Source organism: Meles meles, chromosome 1, assembly GCF_922984935.1.
Source record: "Meles meles chromosome 1, mMelMel3.1 paternal haplotype, whole genome shotgun sequence".
NCBI classification, from domain to species: domain Eukaryota; kingdom Metazoa; phylum Chordata; class Mammalia; order Carnivora; family Mustelidae; genus Meles; species Meles meles.
In genome coordinates, this window is record NC_060066.1 from 86,446,629 (window position 1) to 86,463,878 (window position 17,250).

At 33.4% G+C, this 17,250-nt stretch overlaps 1 protein-coding gene across 1 annotated transcript in view; it reads left to right on the forward strand.

The window, feature by feature from the left end:
• Positions 1-17,250, forward strand: part of ARFGEF1 (ADP ribosylation factor guanine nucleotide exchange factor 1) — a 143,284-nt gene that overhangs the window by 37,746 nt on the left and 88,288 nt on the right. Inside the window, exons 2-5 of the mRNA XM_046012981.1 lie at positions 12,184-12,214; positions 12,732-12,888; positions 14,076-14,222; positions 15,861-16,040. Of these exons, the coding sequence (XP_045868937.1) occupies positions 12,184-12,214; positions 12,732-12,888; positions 14,076-14,222; positions 15,861-16,040 (515 nt within the window). The remainder of the gene's footprint in view (positions 1-12,183; positions 12,215-12,731; positions 12,889-14,075; positions 14,223-15,860; positions 16,041-17,250) is intronic.

Sequence of the window (17,250 nt, forward strand, 5' to 3'; positions counted from 1 at the left end):
TCTTTGTAGATTTGCCCCTTGAGGACATTTCCTGTAAATTGAATCATACAGTATGTAATCTTTTGTGTATGACTTTTTTCTTAGCATAATGTTTTTGAATTTTATCCTGGTGCTAGCTTGTATCAATATTTACTCCCTTTTTATTGCTGAGTAGCATTTCATTGTATTGAGTTGATATGGTTATGCATTCACACATTGGTGGACACTTAGATTGTTACCATTTTTTGACAATTATGGTAAAGCTGCGCATGGAAGACTTTGTGTGGCTATATGTTATTTCTTTTAGTTAAGTACCTAAGGTTGCAATTGCTAGGTTATATAGCAAATTATGTTTAACTTTTTAAGAAATTGCCAGTGTTTTCCAAAGTGGTTACAGCATTTTATTTACCTCCAGCAATGTATGAGGGTTTCCATTTCTCCCTGTCCTCTCCAACAGTTGTTTATTGTATATCTTTAGAATGTAGAATAACCATTCTGGGACTGTGAAATAGCATCTCATGGATTTGATTTGCATTTCCCTGGAATAATCATATTGAGCATCCTTTCATGTACCTGTTAGCCATTAATATATCTTGCTTATATGATGTATAATGTCTATTCAGATCTTCTGGCCCATTTTTAAAGTTGTTTGTCTTCTCATTTATTGAGGGTTATCTGTCTTTACCAATTGAACACCCCATGCACAATGCACATTCATCTCTCTTGCTCTTTGTCATTCCTTTTTTTTTTTAAACCAGTACTTTGTACCTCCTTAAATTCTTTTTTCTCCTTGAGGTTTAGTTCAGGTAGCACCTCCTTTTTGAGGGCTTTCCTGCTTAGCTATTACTTATACTTCTGACTTTCCTGGCCTCTTAGATGAATTATTACTTGTTCCTTGAAATTTAGTACTTAATTATTTTTAAAAAGTAGAACAATCTTGGCATTGGTGGACTTAAAATTTACACTTTGGAATATTGAGTTTCTGATGTGGATATAGTAATTTGTGATTTTTCTGAGGCATGAATTTGAGTCAGTTGTGTATTAACTTTTCAAGGCTGGTCTGAGGAAGTAAGTCACTTAGCCAATAATTGAGGTTAGCCACTGCCTAGGTTTCTCCTTATGATGCGAATTATTTGCCATAGACTTATTTCCAAATTTTAGAATTTTTTTTGAGGTCTACAGACTTTCCTTTATCAATTTCAGTGGCCTGAAGTTATCTTGAATTTTAAAAATTGTTTTCATGTATAACTTACATCCTCTACTAGATTTTATGATCATTCACTTACTCATTCAGCAATCATTTACTTAGTGTCCACTATGTTAATAACATTGGCCCTGTCACTAAGTGTGTAGCCCCGGGTGTGTCGCTTAGGCATCTCTGTTTTCCTTGTATAAATCAGAAAAACAAAAACATCTATCTCAAAGTTGCTGGATGATCTAATAAGATACTTTGAAATCACCTGCAGTAGTACCCGGCACTTGGTAGCTGCTCAGTAGACATTAGGTGTTACTATGTGCAGCTTGTGATAAGAACCAAGGATGAATTGGTGCATAAGACTGACAGGGTGGGTCCTTTTTTTGCAGAGTTTACAATCTGGTGGGAAATGGAGACACAGAACAAGTAATGAGACAAGTGAAGAGCACTACTAAGGAGAATAAAATGTCTTTATATCTCCTGTGTTACCTCACGGGGTAAATGATGGTTAGTTGAGGGGATAGAGATGGGGGAACTATAGATCAAAACTGTAAGGGAAAGACTGAGTCAATGAAATGATTCCTCAAATACAGAGTTGTATTAGAAGCCTAACAATATGCGTATGTATAACTTAACTTGTTTTATCATGCTTTTGAAAATTGTGCTACAAAAAGTGTCATATCAAAAAAAAAAGTGTGGTATCAGTATGCAAGTCTATTCACAGTTAAGAGATGCAAAAAAAATACATTTTCAAAGTCTGGAATGTATTTTGAAAGGGCAGAATCAAGCATTTGATTTTCTACCTTAGTATTGCAACTTTGTTGTTAAGTGTCAGGACAAACCAAGATATGGGCTTGATGGTGGTGCCTCTGGAGATTAAAATTGTGAATGTATGTGTTCAATAAGTTCTGCCATACAGTTAGGAGAAATGCAGATTTAGTGTTTTCGTATGTGTTTGTGATGGGTCAAATTTTGACTTATATGTCATTCTTCAAGGTATATGTAGATTGCTCCTACTTCAAGGTCTATATGCTGGACTATAAGAAAATTTGGTATTTAACTCAAAACAGTGCTGTATCAGTTATTTAATTCTTATTCCTTATACTTTTTAATGTACATATGTGTAAAATTTTGCTACTCTCTACTAAGATACTTTTACTGAGACTTCTTTTGGAGACTAATTTTTTTTGTCTAACTACTGGTAAACCCTCTGATAAAATCATAAATGTATTATTACATGAGATGTTTTTTATTATGACTACAATGAGCATAACTTTATAGACTAGATACATTGCTGAAAAAAAATTTTAAAAGATTTTATTTATTTGACACAGAGAAAGAGAGAGACTGTGTGAGAGGGAACCCCAGCACAGGAAGTGGGAGAGAGAGAAGCAGGCTCCCCGCTCTGCGGGGAGCCCGATGTGGGGCTTGATCCCAGGGCCCTGGGATCATAACCTGAGCTGAAGGCAGAGGCCTGACCCACTGAGCCACCCAGACACCCTGAAAAATTTTGTGTAGTGTAAATATTTAGAGGTTAAGTCATTTTTTCTTTAAGATTAGAGCTGCTTTTATGAGGAAAAGTAGTCCCTAAGATCTAAAAATCTCAATAAAAATAATGCAAGAAAAATTTTATAGTAATATTTTTAAGGAACATTGAAATTGGAAATTAATATTTCTAGATTTAAAAGTAAGTAGATATCAGCCTTTAATATTAAGCCAAACATTAAAAATATTTATGAAAATATTTTTGTCTTATTTGTTTGATTTTTTAATTTAATTTCTCAAAATAGTTAAAATATACATATAGTGTGAAGTTTAAAAACTACAAAGAAAAAGATGAAAAATGTTTTCTCCTATTATTTAGTCACTTAATTTTTTTCCCTTTAGGCAAACACTAGTACTATTTCTAGCAAATTCTTTCAGCAAGTGTTCATGCATTTATATATAGCATATGTGTTGCTTTAAAAATTTCCTCTATTGTCTATTTTAAATGGAGCCTTTAACTATACATACCTCTATCCCAAATTTAAATACTTTTACTAACCCAAACTTATAGCTGTTTGTTCTAAAAGGCTCTTTATAATTGGGAAGAGTTATACATTTATAAAATGCTTTCATAAAATTGTTTGGGTGGTTGGTTACTCAGTATTTATATTGTTTGTCCTTTTTTATTTTAAGATTTTATTTGAGAGAGAAAGATCACAAGCAGGGGGAATGACAGAGGGAGAGGGAGAAGCAGGCCCCAGGCAGCACTAGGAGCTCAACATGGGGCTCCATCCCAGGACCCTGAAATTATGGCCTGAGTTGAAGACAGATACTTAACCAACTAAGCCAGCCAGGCAGGCCCCCCTGTTTGTACTTTTTCATATTTAAAACTTTGCTTAAAAAAAAAAAAAAAATTAAACCTAGCTCAAACAAAGCACTTTCATACCTCTTCGATAAACCTAATATTCTTAAAGGATAGACAACTAGATATTATCATCCCTGTTTTAAAAATCTATAAAATGAGGTTTAAAAAGTTTATACAGTGAGAGACCTGGGGTTTGACTCTTGTCTTTCTGGGCCTTCAGCCCATTTCTTTCTACTGTATTCGACTTTTTTGACCAGGCCCAGGGCCTGACTTAAAATACAGTATTCCTTCCATGACCCCCATAGCTACTGCTGCTTTATATTTTATATTGAGCAGAATCTATGAAATGTCTGATTGTTTATTTACCACTAGGGGTGTTAGCACTTGGAACAATAACTCAGTTCTTTCTGATTTTCACTGTAGTCACTGCAGGTTGTTGACAGTGAACAGCCACTACATTCTTTTCTGTCTAAATATTAAGTCCCATTAAAGGATCATTTTCATAATTCATGATTTCTTTGAATGCTTATTTTCACTTACTGAGTTTTCTTATATTTGCTTTACCTATATTTAGTACTTCAGTGGAATTAGGCAGGCACTTGGTCTGAATTGTATTGAGATTTTCATTTTGTATTTTTAATATTTTTATACATAAAGTCTGGAATGGAAAAGAAAATTATTGATTTGGAATATTTATCACTCAAGTCACATTTCTGGTTTTGGTTTTTGAAACAGGATTCCTTCTATTTCTGAAGTAATAAGCAGCACAGTAGTTTTCTTTATTAGAAAATAATTATGATAACATTGTAAGAGTAATATTATTTTTCATTAATGAGTTGTTAAAACTCAGCCATTTGATTTGGGCTTGGTTCTTATCAAAACCACACTTAAGTCATTCTGTACACCTCTTGTCATCTTGTGTAAGTTACTTCAGGCTTTTTCATCTGTTAAGTGGGCATGCTGGTAATACTGAATGCTATTCTAAGAATAAGATATATGTTAAACTGCTCTGCAAATTGTAAAATACACATACACAAGTATGAGATATTTTTTGTTTATTAAACTTGTTCCTATTCATGCGATTTTGGTAGGTTTATTTTAGTTTTCATCATCTTAGAAAATATTTCTTAAGGATCTCAGTATTGTTTATGTGCCAGACATTTAAGAATCAGTTTCAGTCTGTTAGAATTTTTTTTTTTTTAAGATTTTATTTATTTGAGAGAGAGAGAATGGGAGAGAGAGCATGAGAGGAGAGAAGTCAATGGGAGAAACAGACTCTCTGGCGATCAGAGAGCCCGACGTGGGACTCGATCCCAGACTCCAGGATCATGACCTGAGCAGAAGGCAGTTGCTTAACCAACTGAGCCACCCAGGAGCCCTGTTAGAATTTTTAAATCCTAGTTTTAAGTTATTTATTATGGAAAAAAATTTTAAATGCATTAGAGAACTTAAATTACACATTGTCTTTGGCCAGAGATGAAGACCTAAATTTGAAAAGTTTTAGAGTTATACAGTGCCTTTCTGTTACGTAATTAAAAAATTTAAAGATGCAAAGTTAAATTTGGAAATTCAAAGTTTGAGTTATTTATAAACTATCCCTTAGGTGGCTTTTGTTGTTTTATGGTGGAACCTTCACTTTTCACCTTTATTCTCAAAGTTCCACTGATACTCAAGCAGTTGAGATCAATAATAATAGAATTTTATTTTATTAATGCTTAGAGATTCTCTATGTGACAGGATTTCAATTAGGGCATGTTGCTGTTCCGCAATGTCTGGGGCCTAAGCTGAGGAGATTCAAATGACTGGGTGAGATGTGAATGGCTGGGTACGAGAATCCTCTGGAGGCTTCTTTACTTACAAGTCTGGTGCCTGGGCTGTAATGACTTGAGAGCTGGGCTCAGCTGGGATTGTTGACTGAATCTCCTGGGGTTTAGGCTTCTCACCTCAGGGCTGCTGGATTCTGAGAGGAGGTATCTGGAGACCTAGCATTACAACAGAAGCAGTAATGGGTAAGTAGCTGCTTACCCTCTTTGACCTCATGTTGGTAGTTGTCCTCTGTTAACTTCCAGTTGCATTCTGCTGCTTATAAATGTATCTCTGCAACTAGCCCTGATTCAAGGTGAGGAGAATTTAGATTTTGTATCTTGGAGGGAGTCTGGCAAGGTTACTTTGCAGAAGCCGTGTGGGATAGGAGATAATATAGTGACCATTGACCATGTATAGACTAATACAGTCTGCCACAGGATGTCCTGATTTTCAAATTTATGTCTTAGTATCTACTGAATAGTGCCACTTGAACATTTCAGTGGCTTAATAAAATGCTACTTTTCTTCACCCTTGCTCCTTTACACCTACTCTCTCACATAGTGAGAAAACTGCATTTTGGTTTAAGTTAATGGTACCTCTACTATGCAGTTACGCAAGCCAGATGGCCACTTGCTGACAGCCTCTCCTCCCTTAGATAAGTGAGATTGTTTCATTGGTTTTCTTTTGAGGCGTTCATGGAATTCACATTTATTCATCCCTATTGTCACATCTTTAGGCCGTTGCCTCCTCTTTAGGTTACTGTAGCATTCTATTTAACTTCTGTATTTTTATTTAATCCTTAGCTGTATAAAATGCGGTTCTTAAGTCACATAATTGGCTTTGAAAAAGTAAACCTAGTAGAATATAAAAGCCAAAGTAAACCTAGTAGAATATATACACCCAAAGGAATGTTATTTTTAAAGTAATTCCTGCGTTTGTGCTTTTTAAAATTTTTCTACAAATAATTATTGAGCAGCTACCATGCATAAGACATTGTGTTAGCCATATTTGTTCTTTGATCTGTATTTCCCTTTTATAATGCTCATGACTGTTCATGTTGCACTATAATTATTTTTCTTTTTTTTACTGTGTTATGTTAGTCACATTAAAATTCATCATTAGTTTTTGGTGCATTTGTTTTTTAATAACTTTTTGTTTAAAGTTGCTTTGAGATATATATATATATGTATATGTATATACATATATACACACACACACAAACACACACATACATATAGTCATAATTGATCAAATCACTGTTTTTAATTGAGCCTATATCATCTTTATAGTTTGGGTTGCAGGCTTCTGGAGGCTAATGAGAGTTGCGTTCTCTTTTTCTAGAATAAGCTTACACACAATTTGAATTGGTTCAAAGAAGCACTAAAGTTAAGAAGTTTTGTTTTGTGGTTGCATACCATTCTTTATACTTGGCTCTGTGCCAACTGTGATTAATTGGTGGTTAGACTCTGATTCCCTTTCTAGAGATTTTTCCTTCTGTGGGGTTACTCATTTAAAAGAAACAGGCAGGAAAGAACTGCAAACAATGAATTCCACAAATATTTCTGAATACTGGCACTATTACGATAATTGATGCATATCCTCCTACATGTTGCTTTGAAGGAGACAGCAGAGACAGCAGTTTGGATGTATAAGTTCTAATGTGTTTATTAAAATAAACTATTTATTTCACTTATAAGGTTTTTCTTTAGATTACCAGTTTAGTTTGCATTGAGTAAATACTGTTGTCCTACAAACTATACTTAAGACAAAGTAATGTCTTGAGAGGTAGATCTAAATCGTTCATAGTGTATAGATGATGGAATTTGTTAAATTGGTATTATTTTGAAGTCTGTATTTGTATTTTCAATGGGTGAAAAGCTGCTAAGCAGGTTGATAGCATAATATTATGAGAGGGAATATTAATACACTTTGGAAATCAGGCATATAACTTGTGTATAATCAGTTATTTTTCAGTAAATCGTTCTTTGCTGTGTATTAAGTAAGTCCTGTGCCTTATCAGTTGTGTTCACTTGGTTCCAGTTATTTAATGTACCTAGAAGGAATAAAACTTGTATTTCTTTCAAAGTACTTCAAATCTATATTTTTTATGCTAATTCCCAATGACCCATTTCCTCCAGTTTTAATCTTTCTATGTATAAGGCAGGGGTTGTGATTCTGTAGTTTTCAAAAATTTTTATAAAACTAGTTCTGAAGGAATAGGGAGAATTAATGGCTAGAGAGAAAGTCCCATAAGAATTTCAGTAATAAAGTTTTAAAGGTCTAGGACTACATAGTTTAAAAACCTATCACTAATGATTCATCATCTGATTTTTAGCTTATTTCAGCTCAGAAGTGATGACTTTTCTTACGATATCCAATATTGCCTATTTGCGTTGTCTAGTGTTTCCAAAGCAGTGTAAAAAAAATACTGTGCTGGTTGTGGTCATCCTTGTCATGATTCTCACTTTAACAGCAAAGTATTTCACAGTTAAGCACTATGTGGTTTTTAGTTTGAGTATGCTAATATTTCTTAATTTGATGCTTTAATATTTTTTTCTTCCAGGTGTGTTTTCTTTAATAATTGAGAATTAATTAGTTTACTTCTTGATTCTACTATTGAAGGCCAACATGAAGCAAACTGTTTCTAAGCCCTAATTTATTAAAATAATTGCCTCAAAAACTGTATTACTGGATATTCATTATAAGAAAATTAAAGGAATTCCTTTCTAGCATGCACTCACTCGTCCAAGAATTCTAACAAGTACAATAAATGGGTGGGTGAAACCAAAGCAAGGGTGAATAAAACTCAACTATCTTCTACTCGTTTCTTTTAACTGCTTTATAGCAGTGATTCTTAAACTTCTTTGCATATCAGAATCTGCTTGAAGCCATGTAAAAACACAGACTATAGGACTCCTCACTAGAGTACTAATTTGATACTTACTAATTCAGTATGTCTGTGTGGGTCCTGGTGGTTGGTGGTGATACTGCTGGTTCTGAGACCATACTTTGAGAAGCACTGCTTTATAATGTTTATCCTAATAATTATAGAATGAATTTTTCCATTCAGTTCCATTGGTTAATAGAAGGTTGCTTAAATATAACACAGTGTGTCCTGTGTAATACACTAAGACCAGAGAAACTAGTTTCTGGATTATTACTTACCGGCTGTCTGACCTTATCTGATAAGTGGTTTCCTCCTCCATAAAATGAAGAGTTGTCCTTTGAAGATAAAATTCGGTAATGTGTGGAAAAATGTTTTAAACTATAATTGCTGCACAAATGTAAAGTAGTATTGTATAGTCTTTAAAAATTTCAGCTTGTTTTAAAATACTGTGGCTAAAGGATATTGTGCTAAGCGAAATAAGTCAATCAGAGAAAGACAATTACCATGTGATCTCACTGATAGTGGAATTTAAGAAACAAGGCAAAGGATCATAGGGGAAGAGAAGAAAAAATGAAACAAGATGAAACCAGAGAGGGAGACAAACCTTAGAGACTCTTAATCACAGGAGACAAACTGAGGGTTGCTAGAGGGGAAGGGGGTAGAGGGATAGGGTAACTGGGTGATGGACATTGAGGAGGATATGTAATGAGTCTTCTTACAGAAGACTGATGAATCAGTACCTGTAGCCTGAACAACAAACAAGCAAAAAATACGGTGCCTTATCATACTGTTATGTTAAATATTTTGAGAAGTACTTATTTTCTGCCTCCCCCAATTGCCCCTTGTCCTTTTAATCTTGAGTACTTTTTAGTGACGTCTTTAAATGTAAGTAGTCTGAAATGGCTTGGAAAGGAAACATGTTAAAATGAATACACAGTCTTTGGGATTCTATAAATAAAAGCATTTTGTGGGACCAGAAAGATAACCATGCAAGCTATGTTGATAGTTGTCAGTGGGAAAACTTGTAATTATTCTGTGACCTTTAAAGATTTTATCAGAACAGGGATGCCTGGGTGGCTCAGGAGGATAAGTGGCTGCCTTCAGCTCCGGTCATGATCCCAGGGTTCTGGGATCAAGTCTTACAGCGGACTTCTTGGTCAGCAGGGAGACTGCTTCTCCCTCTGACTCTGCCTGCCACTCTGCCTGCTTGTGCTCTCTCTTTCTCTCTCTCTGACAAATAAGTAAATAAAATCTTAAAAAAAACATTTAAAACTTTTTTTTACTGTGGTTATAAGTGTATAGGGAAAGGAAAAAGTAAAACTCTTATTTAGTACAAGGTAATTAAAACATTAGAAATGTTGAGTTAAATTGTTTTATTTCCTTCTAAAAAAAGACTTATCCAGATCAGTTTGAATACTACTAACTTTGTATATGGAGATAGAAAAAAAATATAGTACTATCTGAATTAGAGAAACATTACATTCAATATAGTTTATGTTGGGTATATTTTATTAGACTATTTACATATGGACATTTAGGAGTGCCTGAGTGGCTTAGTTGGTTGAATGTCCAACTCTTGATTTCGGCTCAGGTCACCATCTCAGGGTTGTGGGATTGCATTCATGTCAGACTACACGCTCAGTGGGGAGTCTGCTTGAGATTCTCTCTTTATGCCCCCACTAAAATAAATAAATAAATAGGTAGATAAATACGGACATTTAAAAATAATGGAATCAGGGTGGAGGGGTTATGGACATTGGGGAGGGTATGTGCTATGGTAGTTCTGTGAGGTGTATAAACCTGGCGATTCACAGACCTGTACCCCTGGGGCTAATAATACATTATATGTTTAGGAAAAAATTTAAAAATTAAATAAATAAAAATAATGGAATCATAGAATAAAATGGTTCATAGATTCTGATAAGATCCTTTGAACCCTAATTTTAGAGCAAAGGTCAGACAACCTTTTCTATAAAGGGCTTTTTAGGCCCAGAAGAAAAATTGGATATTATTTAAGTACTTATGTAATAAGAGAAAACAAATTTACACAGAGAAGGAGAAAGACAAAGATATTTACACAGATTTTTTTATTGATGAGATTCAAAATAATCATAATCGAGTATAAATTTTGTAATCCTGTTCTAAGGAGAATTCTTTTAGGTGGAATAACACCTTCACTGAGTTTGAAGGTTAGTGTACACTGTTGTCAAATTGGTTGCAGATGTTCAGCTGTAAAAACTATTTTTAAACTCAGGAAAACAGTGGTGGGTGGCTTTGGCATGAGAGCCATAGTTGTTGACTGATGTTTTAGAATATAAGAGACTTTTGCCATCATCTAGTAGTGAAGTGAGAGCTGTTTCCCAAGATCACATGGCTATTTAGTAATAGATGGTGTCAAATCATAGTGGTATTTAAAATAAACTACTTCTGATGTTCTTAACTGATGTATTATTAACCAGAATACCCTATTTCCTACTGTTTTTATAAATGGAAATTCACCTTCTACAAAAACTGCCAATTAATATTTTAAAAATGAAAAATAGGGTTTTAAAAATTTTAATAAAGATTTGGGGACAGTTAATAGATTTTTTCTTTCATTTGTACTGTATTTTTAAGGTGATTTAAATTATTTTTAATTACATGTATTGGTGAACTGTACAGTTTTTTAGTATCAGATATTGTGAACTTTTTTAAAGTAGTATTTTAAATATTATAGTTACTATTTTCATATTGTGTCCCTTCCACTTCTACCACTGGTAAAATGGAAAGAGCTTTAATCCACAGAGGACTAGACTGAAACACCAAATACCAAATGCTCGGCACAGAGTAGGTAATGAATAAATTGTGTGTGTATGACAAAGTAATTTGACAAAACCACTTAATAAAGGGCTTAATATAGTCTCCAGATGACTTTTACTAATTACTAAATTATAGTTTAGTAGTTTCTTTTTAATTCCAAATTTAACACGTTTGTTCAGTATTCATAGATACATCTATGTAATAGAGTGGTTAAGAAACCAGGACCTGGAATTAGATTATTCAGTTGTGAAACCTGATTAGCCATGTACCCAAGCCATGCAGCCCTTGAGCAAATTAACCTCTTTGTGCCTCACTTTCCTGATCTTTAAAATGAAGATGTTAGTACAAATCTCACAGGGCTGTGAGGCTTATGTTGGTACATAGTTTGTTCTCAAGAACTATTGGTTACAGTAATAATAATTATAAATGTTATATTTGACTGTTTTATTTGCCAGCTTTTTTCAGACAGGTTTAATCAATTAACTAGACATTCCCCCCCCCCCCCCAGCCTATCAGTTAAATTTAAGGGTCTTTTATTACAGGTAGGATTTACCTAATTTACCACATTTCATAAGTTATAAACAACAAAAGGGAAAATTTCCCATGGGGCTGGGCATGTGTATTTTATAGTGCTTTATGTAGTCATAAGTAGAAATACTGGTTAAATATCAGCACATGTACATGGTCAAGAAGTTATAGTCCTGGTCTGATATCTTGAGATAATCACAAGAGTGATTACGTGTAGAGTTGTTTTTTTTTAACCCCTCATTGAACATGTACCCTATATTTTATAACTTGAATACATAATATTCCATTCTCAGTATTAATGCTTCTAGTTAGTATAGTTACTTGACCAAAAAAAAATTACTTTGAGAAAAGAAATTCTTTGGGAATTAGTAATCCGCAGTTGTACTTAACCTTATGGTTATTAATATATATTCTTTGTATGCTTTCATTAAACTGAAATACATTAAACTGTATTTCATTAAACTGTGTAAATTAATGCATTTAGCAGCAAGAGAATTTTAGTACTGAATTTCTTTTGAATTTGCATTCTTCCCAACTTCTTATAGAAGTTACAAATGAGTTTACAAAGCCTGTAATCAAATTGCTTAGTGGTCTTTCTTTTGTCATGTTTTCTAACATATGCCTCTTTTTTCTCCCCAGAGGAAATAAAAGCGGAAACTGAAAAACAGAGGTTTGTGGGGTTTCTTTTCTTTAGTAAAAATAATTTGCAAACATATCTTGGCTAAAATAGTAATATAATCACCTATATGTGACAAATTTTCTGTATGTGATCTCTATAATAAAACTAGTAAAAAATGGCTTAAGAAATATAAGCAAAAGATCTCATAAATAAGTATATAACGGTATTCCTGAAATACCATCTGATATGTTTTAAAGTCTTCACTTAAAAACTTTGATTCATATTTAGGAGGATTACTAAATATTTAATTGTTTTGTAATTTAAATACTTTCTAAGTAATTAAATAACTAATTTATTTGATTTTCTTGTATTTAGTTACAGGTCTGGCCACTAGCTTTTAACCTGTAGCAAATTGAAATTTCCCTGGAGTTTGGGTACCATTATGAAATATGGGAAGATAAAAGTTGGTTTAGCAAAATTCCCTTTAGAATTGAAACTTTGTATTTTTATATGAGTTTATCATCAATATGAAAAATGTGATAGTCTATTCGGACTCTTTTTCCTTTAGTCCTCCTCATGGAGAAGCGAAAGGTGGATCAAGCACTCTTCCACCAGTGAAATCAAAGACAAATTTTATTGAAGCAGACAAATACTTCTTACCCTTTGAGTTGGCATGCCAGTCCAAATGTCCTCGTATAGTTAGTACATCTCTTGATTGTTTACAGGTATGTGTAAAATGTCATTATCTAAAAACTATTTAATTGAATGTTTCTAAACATTACTCATAATTGGTGATTCAGACATTTTCCATGAAAGCCTTGAATATTTTTGTTGTGATAAGAGACCAAATGGTTGCTTATGTTTGAGAGAGAGAAAATAATAGTTGTAAAAAAATGTTCCTAGTTTAAGGGTAACAAAAATCATTAGTTAGCTTAGTGAGACACATTATCTTTACCACGTGTCGATTTGGTCTCATTTTCCCTCAGTGAGATGAAAGAACAATAAGACTTTTAACCTGCTGCTGAATTTACATATTTCATGATTTGCAGATTTTACTAAGTAAGTCATTTGCAAATGATTTTACTAAATGCCTTCTGTTTTATTTAAAGCAGTAGGTTAATATTGACAGTTTAGTATTTATATTTACTGCTGGACTTAAGCTCTGATTTTCATTTATGTCAGAAAAATTCCTGAAATCTTTCATCCTGTTTAATTTACATGCACACACACAGAGGATTCTCTTAAGACTTAAGATACTTGTAAAATTTCCAGATAGAGGGGTCTTATCTTTTTAGGTATTTTTAGTGTTTGGGAACTTAAACCTATTGAACTAATATTTCAATGGTTAGGAAAAGACCATATTCATATGATTTTTTTCAGAAGATAGATTAAGTTCATTTGATTTATAACCTTGTCTTCCCTGAAAAATTAAAATTATGATATCTAAGGCTTTCAGGGCTATAATGGATGATGAATGAACAAATCTGTGATTTATAGCCAGTGCATGGAAATTGGGTTTTCTGCATTTTCACAGATCTTATGTGGAAAGAGATTTTGAGTCACTTAAATGTGTTAATACAGCTTTCACAAAAGCAGTATCAATAGTGGTTAGGTAGAATGCAATAAGCTATTCTGATTCATCAGAGATAAGGTCTGAGACCTGGCTTTCTCAAAATATTGCCTGATGGTTTTATTGTGACTGTTATGTTTTTGTGGTTATTATGAATATCAGTAATTTTACATGTTTATAGCTAATAAAGTTTTCTTAAGGAAAAGTTGGTAATTTTTCTTTAATTACTTCAATGTTTTTATGTAAAAAGTTTAATATTACTGAATTATATAATTTTAATGTATATTTAATTAGCATATATATTAGCTTAATGGGGATCTTTGGTTTCTTTTCCCAATTCAGAAACTTATTGCTTATGGGCACTTGACTGGCAATGCTCCAGATAGTACAACACCAGGCAAAAAATTAATTGATAGAATTATTGAAACAATTTGTGGCTGCTTCCAAGGTCCTCAAACAGATGAAGGAGTTCAGTTGCAAATAATAAAGGTAATCGATTATATAGTGAATTTGTCATTCATAATCTCTATTTTTTAAAATTAGAAGCCATTATCTTGGAAATATTTTGAAAGGTCATTTTATGTGCTTCCCAGCTGTAATAGAGGTAATTTAGTTGCTTTTTAGACACCATATGAGGGGGTTTTGTTGAATGTCATGAGTTCACTGGAAGATTATATTTCCAAGTCTTTTATTTTGAAGGTCCCGATTTAGGCTTGGGCCCCCAGATTTTTTCAGTTTCTGGAATGTTGACTGTACATATTCCATCTACTGAGCTTTAGGATCCATGTGATATTCCTTTGACCCCTCTACTTTTTCCTCTACTTCTGGACCTTTATAGTCTGACCTCTAGTCTCATGCTTCACCATGTGAACTGTTTGTATACCAGCTTTCCTGATTTCTTTGTACCTTTTTATCTGCTGAACCAACCTGCTTAGCTGAACTTTGTGTTGAGTTTGTGCTATATATATACCTGGATGATTAAACTCCTTTAAGGAAAAGTCACTCAAGGGGTACCTGGGTGTCTCAGAGGGTTAAGCCTCTGCCTTCAGCGCAGGTCATGTTCTCAGGATCCTGGGATTGAGCCCCACATTGGGCTCTCTGCTCAGCGGGGAGCCTGCTTCCCCCTCTCTCTTGCCTGCCTCTCTGCCTACTTGTGATCTCTGTGTCAAATAAATAAATAAAATCTTAAAAAAAAAAAACTCAGTTATTTTTTCAGTTTCTTATAAATTTTGAATTCTTAATATGACTACTAATGGTAGTGGTGATGCATTTATACAGTAAAATTTTCTTATACGTTTAGTACTTTTGAAATCATTTACATGTATCAAGTGTTTTTCATGTGTGAATGTAGCCCCTTCTGAGCCTTTCAGTTTCATAGCTGTATTCACTTCACAAGTCATATTTTTATTTTAAAAAAGCTAGTTGGTTTATCATTTGTCAGTTGGCCTATCATTTGCAGTTTCATATGAGTCATGGTTTATTTAGCATATACTCAGTGCTGACTGCATAGCATTGTACAGCATAAAAGGACCGAGGAGTCCTTGCTCTTGAGAAATTGCAAGTACCCTAATGTATGAACTTTCATGCAAATTAAAGTTGTTGACTTTGTTGGAGGATTCACTTGGGAGTATTTTAAATGTTTTATTCTAATTTAACCTGATATTTTAATGCTGTATTCTATTTGTAAACCTCTTCAACAACAATAGCAGTACATTTATTGAGTCTGGTCTATAAGAAAGATCTCAGAAAAATTTGGGAGTGAGTAGGACATTGTGTCCTCCAAAGTTGACAATCTCATTTGACAGATATATCATATGAAGCATATCTCTGTTCTGTTGTGACAGAGTTAATGCTGCGCATTTTAAGAAACTAAGTAATATTTTTATTAAAATGAAACTTGGGTTGAAATAGTATGATTGAATAGTTTTCTAGTGTTCTAGGTTTGGATTATTTGGAAATTATTACCAGTTGATGATATGTATTCACGGCTGGTAGAAATTCTCTTGGCATATACTGAAAATTGTTAGTGTGTACCTGAAAGTGGTAATGTTGTCTGAAAATACTCATATTTTTTTGCTGAAACTCTGGATGTAGAAAATTGCTTCAACTGTGTCTTTCTTTTTAAAGGCTTTACTTACTGCAGTAACATCTCAACACATAGAAATTCATGAAGGAACCGTACTGCAAGCTGTGAGAACATGTTACAATATCTATCTAGCAAGCAAAAATCTCATCAATCAGACAACAGCCAAAGCTACTCTTACTCAGATGCTAAATGTTATCTTTGCACGCATGGAAAACCAAGCAGTAAGTATTAAAAAACAGAGAGATTTAAAGAATACCACAGGCATCAAATATAGAAAAGAGTTTATAGAGAAATTACAGTGAAATCTTTCGTGCTTGCAGAGAAGACTATTTTCGTTTACAGTTCTACTTACTGGAGATCTGCGGAATTATTTTGCATTGTTTTGAGGTTTACTGACTTGTCTGACTTTGGAAAAAACATTTTTAATGGTTCACAAGTAGAATTTGAAAGATATTTATTGTCATCATCCTCATGGAAGTGTTTATGAATTGATAATATTTTTTATTATAGTCAAGCTTAGATCAGTTTAATGTAGACATAAAACTACCTAATTTGATCTATTCTGCTAAATTTAAAATCTAAATTTAAAAATCTAAATTTTTTAGTCATTGCATCCTTTAAAAATAAAATAGGTATCTATATTGTGGAAATACATTTGGTGAGGTAAGAGATCAACTAAAGAATCACTTGTACATATTTCTAAATTGTTCAGGTCTTCATAATTACAAATCAGCTTTTAACTTTTTTTGAGCCCATTTTAAACTTTAGATATTCCAGAGAGATCTCCTTTACTCTCTTTCCTTAATGCCAGCATCTTATATAACCATATTATAATAATCAGAATCAGGAATTGACACTTGTACATTACTTTTAAATAAACTACAGAGCCTACTTGTATTTCACCAATTTTCCTACACATGTCCTTTTTTTGTTTCAAGGTTCAATCCAGAATCTGACATTGTACTTAATAGGAATTTAGTAAAGGGTAGGGATGTTGCTAAATACCTTGAAGCACACAGGGCAGCCCCTCTCCACAGCAAAGAATTATCTGATCTAAAATGTTAGTAGCACTGATGTTGAGAAATCCTAGTCTAGAAAGTATGGAAGTCTATAGAAAATGTTTAAAGGTTTATTTTCATTCAATAACTTTTTTTTAAGGATATGTCTAGAATTTCTGTAACTCTGGCATAAATAGAAATAGAATTCAACGCCATGCTTATCTATGATTCCAAAGCATGCGCTTGCTCCACTAAACCATAGTGCAGATCTGTTGAAGTTTAGGCTGAGGGTAGGAATCCATTGCAGGTAGTAGGTTCTTCACTGCTAATTTGGAAGTTGACTTTCTCATGAGTGGGTTAAAGTATTGGTCTGAAAATTCTGTTCCATTTCCAACTGTGCATTTAGTCATGCCCATCAGTTTCCGTATCTGTA